The sequence below is a fragment of the Ornithodoros turicata genome, chromosome 10 (genome assembly GCF_037126465.1).
Source record: "Ornithodoros turicata isolate Travis chromosome 10, ASM3712646v1, whole genome shotgun sequence".
NCBI lineage: Eukaryota > Metazoa > Arthropoda > Arachnida > Ixodida > Argasidae > Ornithodoros > Ornithodoros turicata.
In genome coordinates, this window is record NC_088210.1 from 16,821,183 (window position 1) to 16,839,432 (window position 18,250).

The 18,250-nt window shown below is 45.8% G+C and overlaps 1 protein-coding gene and 1 non-coding gene across 2 annotated transcripts; both read left to right on the top strand.

The window, feature by feature from the left end:
• The first annotated feature begins 211 nt into the window (after positions 1 to 211).
• Positions 212 to 17,638, top strand: LOC135370202 (sodium/mannose cotransporter SLC5A10-like). Its single transcript, XM_064603904.1, has 15 exons — positions 212 to 424; positions 8,366 to 8,437; positions 9,467 to 9,571; positions 9,844 to 9,903; positions 9,987 to 10,091; positions 10,823 to 10,928; positions 11,139 to 11,219; positions 11,311 to 11,531; positions 11,887 to 12,022; positions 12,155 to 12,262; positions 12,614 to 12,767; positions 12,857 to 13,025; positions 13,227 to 13,448; positions 16,254 to 16,428; positions 17,033 to 17,638. The coding sequence occupies exons 1-15, from the start codon at positions 329 to 331 to the stop codon at positions 17,266 to 17,268; spliced, it is 2,046 nt and encodes a 681-aa protein (XP_064459974.1). The 5' UTR covers positions 212 to 328; the 3' UTR covers positions 17,269 to 17,638.
• A 541-nt stretch (positions 17,639 to 18,179) lies between these two features.
• On the top strand, positions 18,180 to 18,250 carry Trnag-gcc (transfer RNA glycine (anticodon GCC)). Its single transcript has one exon. It is a non-coding gene; the product is annotated as a tRNA-Gly (tRNA).

Below are 18,250 nucleotides of genomic sequence, written 5' to 3' on the forward strand. Positions count from 1 at the left end.
CTTTGCATTCTTTATGTCACGAACAAAAAAAAAAAAGGTTATGTCGTCCCAGAAAATCTTATCGCCTCGTCAGTAAACAGCGTTCAGCAGCTGTAAACCCGAGGTCCCTATGCAGCACAGGCGGTGTGACTACGTCACCGCGTTGCGACGCGACGTTATTATGAAGAGAGAAGGGAAAGGGCATATCGCCGACGAGGTTAACAATTTTCCACACAGTTCGTCTGTGCCGTATATAGTACCTATATCGAAGTATCTCCATACAAAATGCAATAACGGTGCACCGTGCAGCTTTTTTTTTTCCCCATAATTTGTGAAGCGTTTTGCGAGTATGGAGGGTAAGCACCTGCTAAGTACTACGCTGGACGCTCCTGACATAGCCGTGGTTGCGGCTTACTTTGTGTCTGTACTCGCTGTTGGAATATGGGTAAGTCAGCCATTTCTCTTATTACCGCGTGTTTTCTCCTGCGGGGACACGGTGAGGAAAGGGTCCTATAGATGAACTCCTTGTAGGTAATTCAAAAGAAGACTCTTTTCTACTTGTTGAAGGCCTGCCATACTATCAGAAGACAACCGGCTTTCTGAAAAATATAACCTTATTTCCATACACAACATGTACAACTAAAGCGTGTCCTGGGCTTATAGAAGAGCGATTGCGAACATTAATGTGGTATTTCTTGAGATCGCCAATGTGGCACCTAATACGTATATCGCTATCCATACCGCCACCAACAAAGATGGCCAATTCAAAGATGCGGAACATATCATGTGGAGAACAAAGGTTACAATATACACTCCCGCAGTCTCTGGGAATGTTCTATGTTCATGGCAAAACATGTCCTTGGATTTAAAAAATGTGTAGTACACTCTCCCTTTACCTATATAGATAACTGAGATTCTGACATCATCATCATCCCATTTATATATATATACGTGTGTGTGTCGTGTATGTGGGTTACGTCACATGTACTCATGATGCATGCTATATTGTATGCATATGGATTATGGCCTCTGCTATTGTGCTTGGTGATGCTGCCGCTACCGCATGGAACCAGTGACCGTGTCAATTCACACGCAGCCGTTTTTATGTCGCCGGTCCTAATCGCTTATTAGGAAATAAATTATTATTGATATTATTACTTTTCATAGAACTGTAGGTCAGTGCATGTTGGATGGAGAGCGCAGCTCTATTTTTAATCGCATTAGATAGCATTACGTTGACGGGTAGAAATCCAGCGAACCGATAAGGAAGTATGAAGGGAAGTGCCTCAGGACGAGAGCTGTCGTCCTGAGGCACTTCTCCGCATATGAAGTAGCATTGGCACGCAAATGACCCCCATTGAGCTATGGCTTTTATGCGGGAGGTACAAGACGGCGACATTTCCATGAGTGTGTGTGTGCGGGGGGGGGGGGGGGGGGGAACGAAACTATAGAGACGGGGACAGACAAGTGGACAGGTCCAGGAACCGAGGTAAGCGGGGAGGGGGGGATTTATTGGCAGAAAAAAAAGGAAAAGGAAAGATAAAAATGAAAGGTCAGCCATGCAGCACGCCGGCTTGCTATTCCCTAAAAATGCGAGAGAAGTTAGCGGGGTTGTTGTTGGTAGTTGACTCGGAGGGTGCAGGACCACGTTCACATTGTGACTCGATCTTCTCCGCGTCTGTCATTTTCTAGTACACTCTAAGAAAAAGGAGTAATTTTATTCCTTTTGGGGACTAAATGCGTTGCCACAAAAAACAGTCTCTTTCGGGAGTAAATGCACGGGAGTAAATGAATGTCACAGAGTGAAGAGGGCATTTCACGCCCTGTTCCAAGAGTGCCAGTTACATAATTCGTGCACATGCATAAAGATACTTTGAATGAAACCGTGATGTATCGAGTGATATAAAATCTTGCGACATATACTCCGGGCACAATTCCGCGAGGACGAAAGTCTATTTCTTCCTCTGTGTGGGAGGAAAATTGCGAAGTTGGCTGAGTTATACAGCCTTATGCCATCAAATTAACCGAGAGCACACATTTTCGTAGACCGATTGTATTCGGAAGACCATTTGAGAAGCTCCGTGACTATTTGCGATACTGGGGAGTAAATGTCAGCATTAGGGGACTAAAATGGGAAGTAATTGCAGGCTAGGGGACTAGAAGCTGCAATTACTCCGCATTTCACTTTTTTTTTTTCCTTAGAGTAATGGGTTTCCTCGAATAACATAAGTTCAGAACCACACTGTGCTAGTCTAAGAAACATGACGTCATATTATATACTAACATAAACCTTGACACGTAACAGAGTGATCGTACTGGGATAGTTTTGTAAAATAGAGTTGAGAGTTGTTTGAATAGCTACATAAAAAAATGGAAGAAATTGAATTCGTTACCTGACGAATTCTGCTACTCGAAACCTGTTCCATGTGTTTTGGCCCATCCACACGTTATTCCAACCGGGCTCTACGACAGACAGGCAAAAAAATGCTGCATTTGCCGGCGTTTCGTTGCCAGTCCATAACACGCGGATTAAATTACCAATCATGATTAAATACGTATGAAGGCCAATGCTCTAACAGTTAATTACGCCTACACCATGTGACGAATCTAGATAGCCGTGTCGCCAGCAGCAATGGCTGGTTAACGTTTTTAAACGAATAAATAAATTACGAAAGACAATTACTTTAGAGGACAAACATTTATTTGACAAAAATGAAGAGGAAGAAAGGAAAGTACAGGGAAATGCTTCAAAGCTGTCCCCAGGCGCAACATGCAGTCTTCATCCCAGCGAGCAGCACCTGCAGGAAGAAGCAAAGGATTAGGAAATATCACTAATAAAACCACGAAATATACTCCACGAAGTGGTGCTGGTGCATCTTCGTTGCTGGACGACCTTGCCGCTTCAAGGCTCGAAAACCGAGGTGCAGCAGTTTCTGGAAGGCAAGGGGGGCAGTTAAAATATATACCTGCCTCAACCAGTAAGCTAGTGCATGTTTGCGTATCAGGGAATGATAAAACACAAAGCCATAATGAGGCAACAAGCTTTTATTGCAACGATGATCAAATAAGACTTGTACAAAACAGTGACAAAGTAAAAGGACGCAGTAAGAAAGGACAACGGGAATAACGCAGTGTCCCTGCCTCAACGTGTAAACTAGTGCATGTTTGCGTCAAAGGGGCAATGAAGAAAAGCACAAAAGAGCACACATTTTATTAACGCAAGTAACGGGGTTACAACAAATCGACAAGTTCAGAAAACTGGGGGGCGTCGGCAATTATGAGCCTACAGCGCGACCGTAAGCTAGGCCTAACCACGATGGAATTGGAATCGAAGGTGGACACAGAAGTTGTGGCTTACTTTTGTCGTAACACCCATTTGGCTTACGAACTGCAGCGCGAAGTTCCTCTTCATTTGACGAAAAAAAAAAGTATTCCGTTCGTCAAAGTGCAACGGCGCCAGAAAATATAAGCTCGGTTGCTCTGTGACGAACGGAATGTGGGCTCAGTTAAGCCTAACTTAAAGCTACTCGAAGACAAAGGCGCGTAGCTCCTCTTGAAGCTTGCCATCTTCATCTGTCTAACTTAGCTATATATATATACAGCGAAACTGATTTGAACGTTAGCGTTCCACCGATAAAACGTTAACCGAGCCCACCTGTTGCAGAGCCGTATGGGATAAGCCCAGACGGTCACTGCGAAAGAAAAATGCACTTACCATTCGAAGGCTTCGTCTACCAGACCGTGAACGTTGAAGAACAAAGATCCGCCTTATCGTCATTTGTGAGCAGATATCTTCAATGTGGGCTGAAAGAAATAGCAAGAAGCGTACTGTCAAGATGGATGAAATAGATAATGCCGACAACCCACAAGGTTTTTACTCACCGCTTATCTGGAACCACGGGAGCTGCTGACGAATGTCACAGCCAAGAACAACTGGTGTCGTCCAGACCGTGCGTGTCGCTTTTAAACCTACGGTGATTTCAGGTAGACAATGTAACATTTGAGCAACAATACTGAACTTTCATTTTAAAGTAAAGGAAAATTAGAGAACAATTTTATGACGCCCTCGAGCGCATTTCTCGCGGGCATCTTTCGTCGCTTATTTCATCGTAACCAAATGAACTACTGCGTTACTGATTCAGCCCATCAAGATGAATGAAAGATCCTAGAGCGAAAAGAAAGTGAGGACGGGTGGTCTCGAAAGGGAACCGACATGAGACGTGGCTCAGTGTGGCAAGTGAAGCGACACGATCTTGCAGTTACGGCTTACAAGCTGACACAAATGAAAAACGTCGAAAAGAAAAAGAAGGAACGTAACAATAAACAGAGCCACGAAAACATCGAAGTCGATGTTTTTGTGGCTCTGTTTATTTTTATTTTTATTTATTTATTTATTTAGTTTGTTTACTTGGTTCGTCATTTAAACAAACTACAGGTTACGTGTGCAAATGCCACTGGAGTTTATCTGCACACACCCTGTATGTACATTTGAAGCGAAAGCGCTCGCGAGAGAGTTGCGTGGAGTCAGGTGCTCCTCTGCCAGACATAATTAATTCGACGTTGTCAGGGAACGCACTTTCTTTCAGAGTTGCTCTCTCTTTTAAGTTCGATCGGCAAAGATCGACGAAAAGAACGCAAGGGAGTGCGGTCTCGAAACGAAACCCACATAGGACGTCGCCTATAGTGTTGCCAGCGGAGAAATACGATTTGCAGCCATATAGCCACAAATAGCAAACGAAAAAGTGTCGAAAATAATATTTACGTTTCGTCATTCAATGAAGAATGTATGTTTACGTTTATCTCTAACACAGCGCGCAACAACATGCTCTGCGGCGTTACCATGCGCCATGTGCATTACTGCTACATTTCCTTCGCTTTCCTTCGTTTTCTTTTCGACATTATTCATTTGTGCCAACTTGTAGCCATAACTGCTAAATCTTGTCGCTTCACTTGCCACACTGAGCCACGTCTGATGTCGGTTCCCTTTCGAGACCACCCGTCCTCGCTTTCTTTTCGCTCTAGGATCTTTCATTCATCGTGATGGGCTTATTCAGTAACGCAGTAGTTCATTTGGTTACGATGAATAAGCGACGAAAGATACCTGCGATAAATGCACTCGAGCGTGTCATAAAATTGTTCTCGAATTCTCCTTTACTTTAAAATGAAAGTTCAGTATTGTTGCTCAAATATTACCTTGTCTAACTAAAATCACCGTAGGTTTAAAAGCGGCACTCGCGCTCTGAACGACACCAGTTGCTCTTGGTTGTGATATTCGTGAGCAGTCCCCGTGGTTCCAGATAAGCGGTGAGTAAAAACCTTGTGGGTTGTCGGCATTATCTATTTCATCCATCTTGACCGTACGCCTCTTACTATTTCTTTCAGGCCATATTGAAGATATCTGCTCACAAATGACGATAAGGCGGATCTTTGTTCTTCAACGTTCACGGTCTGGTAGATGAAGCCTTCGAATGATAAGTATTTTTCTTTCGCAGTGACCGTTTGGCTTTCCCACACGGCTCTGCAACAACTGGGCTCTGTCAAAGTTTTGTCGATGGAACGTTAAAATCGTTTCGCTGTATAGCTAAGTTAGACAGATGAAGACCTCAAGATTGCTTCAAGAGGAGCTACGCGCCTTTGTCTTCGAGTAGCTTTAAGTTGGGCTTAACTGAGCCCACATTCCGTTCGTCACAGAGCAATCGAGCTTATATTTTCTGGCGCCGTTGTACTTTGACGAACGGAATACTTTTTTTTTTCGTCAAATGAAGAGTAACTTCGCGCTGCAGTTCGTAAGCCAAATGGGTGTTACGACAAAAGTAAGCCATAACTTCTGTGTTCACCTTCGATTCCAATTCCATCGTGGTTAGGCCTAGCTTACGGTCGCGCTGTAGGCTCATAATTGCAGACTCCCCCCAGTTTTCTGAACTTGTCGATTTGTTGTAACTCCGTTACTCACGTTAATAAAATGTGTGCTCTTTTGTGCTTTTCTTCATTGCCCTTTGACGCAAACATGCACTAGTTTACACGTTGAGGCAGGGACACTGCGTCATTCCCGTTGTACTTTCACTTTGTCATTTTACTGTACTAGTGTGATTTGATCATCGTTGCAATAAAAGCTTGTTGCCTCATTGTGGGTTTTGTCTTTTATCATTCCCTGATAAGCAAACATGCACTAGCTTACGGTTGAGGCAGGTATATTTTGACAGTCCCCCTTGCCTTCCAGAAACCGTACCTCAGTCTTCAGAGCTCGTAACAGCAAGATAATCCAGCAACGAGATGCACCACTCGTGGAGTATCTTTAACATTGTTTTATTAATGATATTGCCTGATCCTTTGTTTCTTTCTGCAGGTGATGCATCCCGGAATGAAGACTGTTGTGCCTGGGAACAACTTTGAAGCATTTCCCTGCACTTTCGTTCCTTTCTTTTCATTGTTAAATAAATGTTTGTCCTCGTAAGCAATTGTCTTTCGTAATTTAATTGGCGTAAAAACATTAACGAGGCCAGTGCTGGCGGTGATGTCTATCCAGATAAGTCACATGGAGTAGGTGTAATTAAATATTTGGCATCTATAAATTTCATCAAATTGGTAATTTAATCAAACGTATTATGAGCTGGCAACGAAACGGAAGCAAATGCAGGCTTTCTGGCTATGATAGACTGATTGGAATGATGGGCTGAACGCCTGGAACACGTTTCGATTAGATGTAGAATTAGCTGAAATTTTCAACTGCTAGAAAGGCAGTTTCCATGTTCTCTGAAAAAATAGGACAGATTTTCACTCTAGCTTAGGGAAGATTACAGAACCAATCAGTGTAATGTACAGTGTATATTTGTTTCATACACAAATTCGGAATGTAACAAGTTTAGGTTCGTGTAATCATTAGCGCAAGGCCTTACTGGAACTAGTAAATGCATGAAGTTATGCGGATAATTCCCGGTAATTTTGACTTACTGAGATGGAAGAACGGCTCTCAGTCCATTTTTTCTATGACTATTTTTGAAAAAGTGAATTCCTTAGTTTTATCTCCGTTTGTTCTCCAATATTCGCTAACTTTCCGTTCTTCAGTATTGCATCAGAAAATGTGCAACATGGCAGTATGAGGAGAGTTGTATTCGGGTACTGCTAGGGGAGCTGTCGCTGCACAAACCAGATGCCAGATGGATGCTGGTCGGTAGTGCCCCCTAGCGGTACCTGCACACAACTCTCCTGAGACCGTCATGTTGCCCTATTCTAATGTATGGAAGTCGATGTTTTCGTCGCTTTGTTTATTCGACGCTTTATTTTTACTTATTTTATTTTTTTTACGCTGGGTATGGCTTCCACGATTTTTCTGTAGCCTTTCGCACGCATAAATGCGCCATCATGCGCCATCGGAAGTTCGTGAGGTGAGCAGACGATATGCAAATGGCACTGGAATTTGTCTGCACACACCCTGTATATCCAGAGTTATTCTTATTTTGTCCTGACTGTCGGCAGCGGAGAGGGAGGAGCAACCGGAGAACCCGCTCCTCGCCGTGTATTCACATGAGCGACATTCCCAAGAATACTCCAGCGGAAGACGCGAGGAACGTCATAGCTTTCTGCTGTCACGTGAGCGCGAGCGCTCAGCGTCGTGTCTTCACGTACACTTGTAACCGTGGGGAATATCCTGTGACACAGCCACAAAATATTCCGTAGCAGACGACAGGAAAAGACGCTGACGGTGTCATCTGCTAAGCGTCGTCTGCTAAGTGCGCAATACGCCACTCCCGATATTCCGGCATCGTGTAAATGCTCAATATAACAAGGGGCGGAACTTCTCGGCTCTGTGTGCGATGTTTTCGCTTTTTCTTCCAGTAGAACCTTCCGTAAGGACGTCGCCCGTGTGAATACACGGTTATGTGACGTTTTGTCGACATATATTACTCTCAACGGGAGAGAAGGAAGTCACGCGCCAAGGCTGCCGCCACATTTCCCCACCCTGACGTCTCTCTCAGCATAGTCTTTCTGCGCGCGAATTTAAAACAGTGTGAATTCCAATGATTTATAATGCGCAGTCGTGATGACTGCCCAAAACTGTTAATCAAAGTCAGGAGCAGAAGGACATTCTAAACTTAATATCGGTCAGGGAATGTTACAGCCTGCAGACTGTAACGCCCAGTGAGTGAGTGTAGTGACTGGACGGCCTTGGCGCCTTTCTGGTTTACATCATCCTGCATCTTGTATATTCAGTACGTGAACAGCTGCCACTTCTCTGGTGTGGTACTGGCTTTACCTACTAAACTTCCTTTACTCTTGCAAAACACTGCAGAGTTTCCAATGCAGTCGGGTTACCATGAAGCGTGGCTGTACCCCCTCGATCAAGCCCTGTCGTCAACATATTCTCACTTTCCTACTTCATTTTCAGTCCTCCATGAAGAGCAAACGGGACACTATGAGCGGATATTTCCTCGCAGGTCGTGGAATGAATTTCGTACTGGTAAGCATTGACACAGAAGTACATACAAAGGATACATAGGTAGGTTGGGTTCTTTGGGTCATTGGTTTAGTTGCATATCTCCGCAGCCTGTTGAAAGCTCTTGTAGCGCCCTCAGTAGCACAAGACCATGGGGGCATGGGAGGCAAAATCAATCCACGGACCGACCCCTATTGCGTCGATAATGACCATAGTCGTCTCACGACGTAAAGTCACGAATTATTATTATTATCATCATCATCATCATTGGTATTCGTAAGCACAAGACCTCTCTCTCGCTTCCTCACTGGCGAAGACGTTCGCCGTGACGTCAGAGCCGCACGAGTTTCGGTATTCGCGCTGCCGGTTTTCTACATGTCTATTACCCACCATGCTGTAGAACTTGGAATGCAAGTCCACGTCGATGCAGATAATTGCATTCTACATATATCCGGAATAATTCGAGACGTAGTGTCGCATCTCCTTTGGTAGTAGGAAGAGGGAGAGGGAACGCGTCTCTTGCACTTTCTTTCGCTCATAAATCACCAACGACAAAACCGGTGAGTTTCTGTTAATTTTGCGTCGACGTCAAGGCAACAGCGCCTTTCAGTCCGAAAATGCCGCCAAAACCCAAGCTCAGCATAGTGGCGATGCTGTTGTTTTGCTTCGCACTTTGCTTGCCGACTTGGCCGCTTGCTTGTTGGGGACCGCGCCTCTCGGGCTGACTTCACAGGAAACTGTGGCTTGAAGCATATGAAGAAAACTCAGAACAGAGTCGGGATTCGCGCCCGGGTCAGCTGATTCCCTAATTCTTATTATCTTCCTGTCACATTACAAATGACCCACAAAAATGCCAAGAATGAATCTCACACGCCGGAGCCTATATTTTTAACAGTAACAGTTTTTTTACTGATCCCAGTGGAATGCTGGGTGCTAAACAGTGCAGCAGAAATTGTTTAAACTATCGATTGTGATACTAGGGGGGCACAAGTCTCAACAGTTACACTGCGTTGAACTGAGCTAAGGTGATGTTGCTCTTAATACTTCCTACAGGTTGGAACATCCCTGTTTGCAAGCAATATGGGCACGGACCATTTTGTCGGTCTATCGGGTTCAGGTGCTGCTGGAGGAATCACCATTTCCGTTTTCGAACTGAACGTGAGTTATATAGCTAGCGATTTTTTTCACGCATGTCTTAGATGGATGGACTTGGATGGATGGATGGACTTGGATCCACTAAGACCATGGTCTTAGTGGATCAGTTTATGTAGAAAATGCAACGTGCGTGCTTTCTTACGTGTCATACATACTTTCATTTCATTTCAATTTTTTTCTCCAATTTACTAGATTTATATTTTTCGAAATATTTCTTCTGTAACGTTATCTACGGTATTATCAACTCGAAGTCTAAGTGACCGTATTCTTCACAGGCGCTGTTCGTCGTGCTCATCTTGGCCTGGGTGTTCGTTCCGGTTTACCTGGCTTCTGGGGTACGTTCGCCGTCTATATTGCTCATTGACGAATTTAAATGTCTGCGAGCTGTGCGACTGAACGGATTATGAAACCTGTCCAGGTGTTCACAATGCCAGAGTATCTTAGGAAGCGGTTCGGAGGCCAAAGAATACGCATCTACCTCGCAGTACTAGCCTTACTGCTGTACATATTCACGAAGATATCGGTAAGGGTTTCACGCCGACCTTGTTCCTGTAATATTATGTAGCAGTAAACCCACGGGGCTCTACGGGTAAAAGATGCAAAATACAGACAGCTGTTATGGGATGAGTTCATGATTCCGAAGCAGCCCTCATTCATCAGAGATTGATATCTTCCACCAGTGATTTACCAAGACCCCCCCCCCCTAACACCCCCTAATTTTTTTCTTGTGTATTGCTCTTACAATGTCGCTGCACCCCCAATTTTTCTGCAACCTCCCCGGAGCTTGCGGTTCTGGATAAACTGCTGTCTTCCACCACTCAGAAAACGAATATATCGCTCTCGAAACCCTAAACTTAGTTTGTTTATTCGATGTCATTAAAGGGGCACTACAGTGCAAAAATTTCTCCTCACGCAATGAAAGATACCGTTACCTTGACTCCACTGCAAAAGGAACGATCCATTCATTGCACCGTTCATGATTTATGAGCGAAAGAAAACGCAATCTACACTTTCTCCCTCGCTCTCCTTCTCAAACGGTCTCCGATTGGTTTCCTCAAACGATCCCCCATAGTGATTGGACAAATCATTTGAGAAGAATAATGAGAACACGCTTCGCATTGTCAAGCAGTGTCATCATCACCATCACTACCACCACCACCACCATCATCGTATACGCATCTTTATCCGTTACCACTAGTTCAAGAGATATGACCGGCTTCATCTATCTTTCTCTTCTTTTTTTTCTTCTTGCAGGCGGATCTATATGCAGGAGCCTTGTTTATTCGGGAGTCTCTCAACTGGAACCTCTATGCTTCCATTGCTGTCCTTCTCGCTATCACAGTTATCTCTACAGTGGGCGGTCAGTCGTTTTACCTGCACGGATAAGATTTACTGCTTGCGACACACTAGTCTCGAAATCTCTGGTTACTCCTGCGCAAAACGTAACGTAACGTAACCCCAGCCCTATCGAAGTGAAGGCACTCGAGATATGGGCGCAGCTACCAGCCGCTGGCAAGATGGCGATTTACTTGGTAGGGCTAATGGCTGACAAAACATTTCCGTTTTTCAGGCGGGTTAACTGCGGTGCTCTGGATTGATTTCGTCCAAGCACTTATCACTGTCCTTGGTGCCTCAGTGTTAGCTGCGTTGGGTGAGTACCCCCAAAATGTCTTTCATTTCAACCTTATGGTTCTTCTGTATATAGTCTATATAAGTCCCCATATATTTCATATATTCCACAGCCTTCATAGAGGTCGGGGGGTACGATGCTCTTATCCGGAAGTTCGCCAACGCTACGGCGCCCACCGAAGAGGCGGGCCACGATTCCATGAACCAAACATGTGGCACAATACCAGAACGGTACATGCACCTGTTCCGGTCGGCAGGAGACAGCGAAATGCCTTGGCCGGGGATGACGCTCGGGGTCACCATCAACGCCATTTGGTATTGGTGCTCTGACCAAGTGAGTGAAGTGTCATGGTGAACTATAGACTGTCGCAGAAGTGCTTCAGGGGTGAACTGTCACCGAGGTGATTGCTGATATATAGCGCTACATTCGTTACTCCTTAGGATATTTATCTTCGTTACCTTGGTGAATAAACTATCCCAGTTGATGGAGCTGTCGCCCAATGAACGGCGACGGTTGAACAGAGCATGTTAGGGTGCTTCGTGGAGATTTCCTTAGTTAGCCAGTACTGGTCTTTTAGTCCTTGACTGTGGACTTCTGTGCTGCAAATTCTGTTCACAAATTATGGGCTCCGTAACTATGTCACAGTACATGGTGAGACTGCTTCAGCGAAAACTTAATTTTATTCCAGGTAATAGTGCAACGATCTCTGTCTTCAAAGGATCTGTCACATGCAAAAGCCGGCAGCATTCTCACTGGCTATCTCAAACTCCTTCCTTTGTTTGTTATGGTATTTCCAGGAATGGCCGCGCGTGTCCTATATCCAGGTATCCTATATCCTATATCTTTTCAATGGAACAGGAGAGCGGATAGTATCACCCAGAACGAATGGTTGCCTATAAGAGCGTTTTATGCTGCGAAGTTCTGTTCTGAGAGCAATATGATGTGCACCGTTTCAGACATCATAGGCTGCTCCAGACCTGACAAGTGCCAGCAATATTGCGGCAACGAGTACGGTTGCACGAACATCGCATATCCTCTATTGGTTCTGAAGCTGATGCCAGTGGGTGAGTTATGCACGAAGCAAACGCGAAGGGCAATTTTGGAAGCAATACTCGGATCATTCACTGATACCCCTGTCACACAGGCAGTCTTCGACTATCATTGAAACCAATCGCAAGTGAACATGCGCTTAGCGCCACCAGGCGGGTAACTTGTCAACGTCTCAAACAGCGTTGCATCCAATGCTGCTTGACAGGTTGACAGGTTACCCACTTGGTGGCGCCAAGCGCATTTTCAATTACCATTGGTTTCAATGATAATTGAAGACTGCCCGTGTGACAGGGGTATGACACACCGTGGGCTTTTTTTCTTTGCCTCAGACTTTTGATTGCTTTTACGATGCTGCTGCGTTACAGGCGGCAAGGGATTGATGATGGCAGTGATGACGGCCTCCTTGGTTGGTAACTTAGCTTCCATATTCAACAGCGCTTCCACACTCTTCACCGTCGACATATGGGACACCGTACGCAAAAGACGATCATCCGAGATGGAGCTGCTTCTCGTAGGAAGGTATTTACTATACGCTCGCAACCGACGCAGTGTCCTAGTGTGTAATTAATGCTACCATATACTGTAAATGTAACCGTACCTCTCTGCAGATGCTTCGTGGCGGTCCTGGTGGCTGTCAGCATCATGTGGATACCAGTGATTGAAGCGTCATCTGGGAGCCGACTCTTCGATTACATTCAGAGCGTCACCAGTTATATGGCTCCCCCGGTCTGTGCAGTGTATCTTCTAGCAATTACGTGGGAGCGCATTAATGAACCAGTACGTATATCTTAATATTCCATGACATATTTCGAAATGTCCGCTTCAAGGTTTCGTGTTCGACCCCGGTCAAGCACGCAAGCAACTCGGTGGCACGATTGTCGTGTTCCACCATGCGCCAGTATGCTTTGCTTCGATTATCCATAGTGTTCGAGAAGAGTTGGTACGCCATGGCTGACTCTTCTGTCTTCTTCACCGCAGGGCGCCTTCTGGGGCTTGATGGTGGGCCTCGCGATGGGCATGGCACGTTTCATCTGGGAGTATACGTACTCCCTTCCCCCCTGCGCATCAGGGTTGCCTGATCCTCGTCCGGATATTATCACCAAGGTTCACTACCTCCACTACGGGATAATGTGCTTCGTTGTAACGGCGACCACGGCCACGTTGGTCTCCCTCTGCACGAAGCCAATCCCTCCAGACAGGGTGCGTAGTATAACTTTCGAGAAAAGTCATCTAAACAGCTCTACATATTTCAACGATATAGCCCTGTTCAAACTATAAGAACGGTATACGTTGAAGCTTCGCCCTACGTCTTTTCCTATTGGCTGCAATAGTCAGTCACTCTACGTCGCGACAAGCAGTGCGCACCCATACCGCAACTATACAGGGTGTCCAAACTAACGTGCACTGGGGTCCTTAAGGTGCCACTCCAGACTCGGAAAACAGCGTTTATTTTATTTAGTCCATGAAAAGAAGGTGCATCAAGGGTTCTATACGCGAAATTTCAATTCTGTTTACGAACGCTGTGTATTTCTGTCGATTTTTGAAGACCTGCTGAGCCTGCACAAGTTTCGACGACGCGGGGAGCGGGTGACGTAATCATAAGTCCAGAAATTGCAATGAGTCCATGTTCTGGAGAGGGCACTCGTCTCCTTGCAACGACGTCGGCGTCCGGGGAGGGTCACGTGGTAGAGAAGTCACGTGACGCTGATCGAAAGAGGGGGAAATGGGAGAGATGTCTTCTCCCTCCTTTGTGTTTTTGCGAAGGTCGGAGCGGTCGGATGATATGTCACGTGGGGCTCCGCTAACGGTGTGAAAAAGGTGGGCCCCCGGAAGACGCGACGGGCAACAACGTTGCCAGATGAGAGCCCGGCGCTTCGTCGGAGCCTAACAGGACGTCACAGTTCTCAAAAATGATGTATTTTGCAGGAATGTAAAATGAGACAAGAAGATTTCATAAACAACCTAAACATAACTTTGGTAGGATTCTGAAGACACGAGATGTAGTCCGTAGTGGCACATTAAAAAAAAACACGATGCGTCATAAGCGAATGAAAACTGTTGGATATGGTATCGTGAGATGTCCCATGTTATAACCGTCTGTATTTTTCGTGGTGACTGATTAACTAATTAAGCGCAATTAATTAGCCCACTTCTTAATTTCATTTATTTACTTTAAAGACCCTTGTGAAGGGTTTTACACAAATGTGGGAGGTTTTGTACCCATAAAACGACAAATTCCAAAACGATGTTGTGTTTCGTCTTATAGGGCCGAAATGTGAATTGGAAAGTTGTAAAGCGTGTCGAGAAACACCCATCGCAGTTGCTTCCTACAGCGTACGCCTTGCGTGGGATTTTTCTGTTTCATTTCTGTTTTTTTCTTTTCTGTTTTTTTGTAAGAAAGAACGCACACGAAATCAGAATGTGTACCACGTGACACGAGGCAAGCGCGCCTCGATTTCAGTGCTCTGGCGCGTACAGAACTACTACTACATCCGTTATCTGCCGAGAAGCGACCTCCAAGTGAGCTCTTCGAGAAGTTGACACATTAAACGCCTGGTGGCGCAACGCGAATGTTCAATGATCATTGGCCTCAACGATCATTAAAGACTGCCCGTGTCATGTAGACAGGGTTGACGGACCGCATGCTGTGCCGTTATCATAGATTTAATGCTGGCTTAGAGTCACTCTCTAACTCCAACGAATCGGAGCAACTGAAGCGAGACACCTGGGGAACCCGCATTGGTTATTAAGATCATTAGATTGGTGTAAGCATGCCTTCCCAGCAAGGTAGACCGGGTTCGAAGTCCGGCACCGCTTGTGCTGCCTGAGTGCCTTAAAGGAGAGAGGGCGCAGACTAACTGGTGCATGATGATGAAGGAACGAATAACCGGGAGGCACGGGACACGAAGACAAGCACAAGACTCTTCAGAACTCAGAACTCTTGTGCTTGTCTTCGTGTCCCGTGTCTCTCGGTTATTCGTTCCTTCATCATCTGAGTGCCTTCCCTGGGATTCCCGGGATAATCCTGACCTAAACGAAGGGTGAACAAAACGCCGTCACGTGTATTCTTACGATGCTTAGAGTCATTGTGCAAAATATTTCAATCGAATTCGCAGTCAATTACTTTCTAATTAAATTTGATGGTTAGCGCTTTCGCTGCTCATTGTCGGTGACTTCCGGTTTCCGTTCTGCCAAGCTATCAAGCCACCGATTCGGGACAGAACTTGCTGATTCGTGCAAAGGGTTGATTACGTTTCATCATATCACACAAGAGTCAACTGCCATCAATCAATGAGATTGGACATGCCGTCCATTTTTCTCCTTCATCGCGAAAACTACGACGTTCTGGTAGATTAATTTTTGAATTTTTGAATGAGTGAATGAATGAATGAATTTTACATTCGGCATCCACACGTAACGTACAGTCTGGTATCTCAAAATCAGTTGAGCTTCGGACTGTTCCATTAAACGGGCACTAAAGCGCAAAAGATATTCGCGTGGAATGAAAGATGCCATTATCTTGACATCAATACAAAAAGAACGTGATTGATTCCTCGCGTCGTCCGTGATTTAGGTGCGAAGGAAACCGCAATTTGCGCTTTCCCTCCACTCTCCTCCTCAAGAGGCGCGACAATGCGTAGCGGCCTGCGATTGGTCCCCGCAAACGATTTCCGGCGATGATTGGACACCCTATAAGCACAGCCGTGTCGCGTCTCTTGAGAAGGAGGGAAGAAGGAAAGCGCAAATTGCAGTTTCCTTCGCGCCACGACGACACAAATGAACCCTGTTCCATTTGTATTACAGCCAAGATGAAAGTATGTTTCATTCCTGCTCTTTAGCGCCTCCTTTAAGGCAAGTGCATGTCGATACATTTCCTTATGAAGTTGGCCCAGGACGCAAGATCCCCGACCGATTATTTCCCCGGAAGGGTAACGTTGAGGTGGAAAACCTGTAAAGTATTATTCACTGTTTCACTATGCTAACGTGTTTCGATGGGTTATGCAGCTATATCGCCTGACGTATTGGACAATTGAGTCGACTGAGCCGAGGAGGGATTTGGAAACGAACCGCCGGCCCAGTCTATGTCAAGACACAGGCCATGCTAACGCTGCGTGTGCAAAGGAGGACGACGACGTACACGTCAATGGAGAAGTGCCCACCGTGGATATTCTGCAGATCGGTACGTATAGCACAAAATATATCATTTAGGAGTGCTTGAAACCCAGTCTAACTCAACAAGCAATCTATCAAGCACAATATTTTCGCTGAAAAGGTAAAAAGACAATAATAAAACGACAATAGACCTCTACCCGAGAAACGTCATCATGACGTTGGCAGACAGACTGAAACCGAAACAAATCGGAATCGCTGGGTTCCACGAATGGGAATGATAATGGGAATGAAAGTAGGACCGAAGGTCGCACCCCTTTCAGGGACCATCGTAATCCCATCAAGATCGTGGCTTTCGGGCACGACCTCGTTCGCCCCTACCTTCGAGCGTAGTTCAACTCTACCAAATAGGTGGCGCTGTCGAACACTATGACGTCATTTGTTTACAAACAGGGAGAGGTCTATTGGGGTAGGCTGAACAGAGCCTGTCAGCGACCTGTCAGGGCATATGGGACCCATTGGCTAATAAGTCATTTCTTCCGATCAATTCCCTCTCATGCTGTCCACAATCTGCCATCAATAGGGCTAATCGATACGATCGTGTATCAATTAATATGTTTGCGTATATCGTGAGACCGCTACTTATGCGCATGATGTAACTTTCACACTTGCAGCCGAAACCCCCGAGCAAGTACGGCAGCATCGGCCCAAGTGGAAAAGGGCACTGTTCTGGATCTGCGGGGCGGAGATCGAAAAAGAGAATGTGTCCCCTCCAGATCTGACTCCTGCCGAAGAAGCCCTCGAGGCCGTGCGCGCCATCCAGGAAAAGCCTGTGCTGCGGCGACTGTGTGCCATCAACGGACTCGTTCTGCTGGGAGTAGCCTGCTTCGTGTTCGGCTACTATGCTTGAAAACTGTTGTACAATAGGGAGGTCCACGCGTGAGGTTACCATATTGGACGTGAGCGTTTGGAAGCTCCTGCTCCTGCGTGTGTGTCTGGTGCAGGATATAGTTCGCGTTGTAGGTGAACAACACGGAGACGGGAAGACATGAATAGTCCGAGCAAGAATCTGGTCCCTGACATCTATATTTATAAGAAACGTATGGTACGGATAACGTAATAATACGCATCATCGTCATCATCAACAACATCACAACGGGAACGGTGAACAGTTCGGTTTCAATCGGCAGCATAATATGCTTGACTGATGACCTATGCTATTACAAGGAAGGGATGGGACTCAAAAAGTTATGAGGTCACGCTATGCACGAATGACACCAGAAAAATGCAAGGATAACCATTAAATTCATTAGTATAGTGTGTTTTGTTGTGGTGATATGCTTCTGTCCTTTTGAATCCGTTAGCCAATACTTTGCAACCCGCAATAGAAACGATAAAGCTACAGAATACCAAGGCGACGTGTGTGCAGAATCGTTGGACCAACCAGAAAAAAAAGACGGGAATAACGAGCGCATTTAGGAGAGTTAAAGGGACATCATGCTCCCCTCCCCAGGGGTGTGGGCGTTCGACAAGAAATTTCGGGGGTGGGGGGGGAGTGCCAAACAAAGTTAGGGGGTGCTGAGGAAAATCCTTGTAATCGCGTCCGAGTTGTTTTGCGTCAGCTTCGGCTGCACGACAAGCTGGATCTTCGCGAGCTCTGCGTTTCCGTTCGCGTCCACGTGTTCGCGGCAAAGCTTGTGCGTCAGCGCCACTTTCTTCCTCTCCCCTCGGCGCGCCTTCTGTCCACCATTCTATCAATTCTATCATAGAAGCAACACGAGTATTGCCACCTCACTCGTACCAAAGACCTGAAACATGTAGGCGTCGGTGGTTCAGTGGTAGAATACTCGCCTGCCACGCGGGTGGCCCGGGTTCGATTCCCGGCCGACGCA

What these genes read in the sequence shown, in the direction of transcription:
- LOC135370202 (XM_064603904.1), top strand. Translation starts at nt 329, where the DNA reads ATGGAGGGTAAGCACCTGCTAAGTACTACGCTGGACGCTCCTGACATA. An exon ending in TACTCGCTGTTGGAATATGG is followed by an intron (nt 425 to 8,365) that starts GTAAGTCAGCCA and finishes CTTCATTTTCAG; the next exon opens with TCCTCCATGAAGAGCAAACG. An exon ending in CTCAGTGTTAGCTGCGTTGG is followed by an intron (nt 11,220 to 11,310) that starts GTGAGTACCCCC and finishes TATATTCCACAG; the next exon opens with CCTTCATAGAGGTCGGGGGG.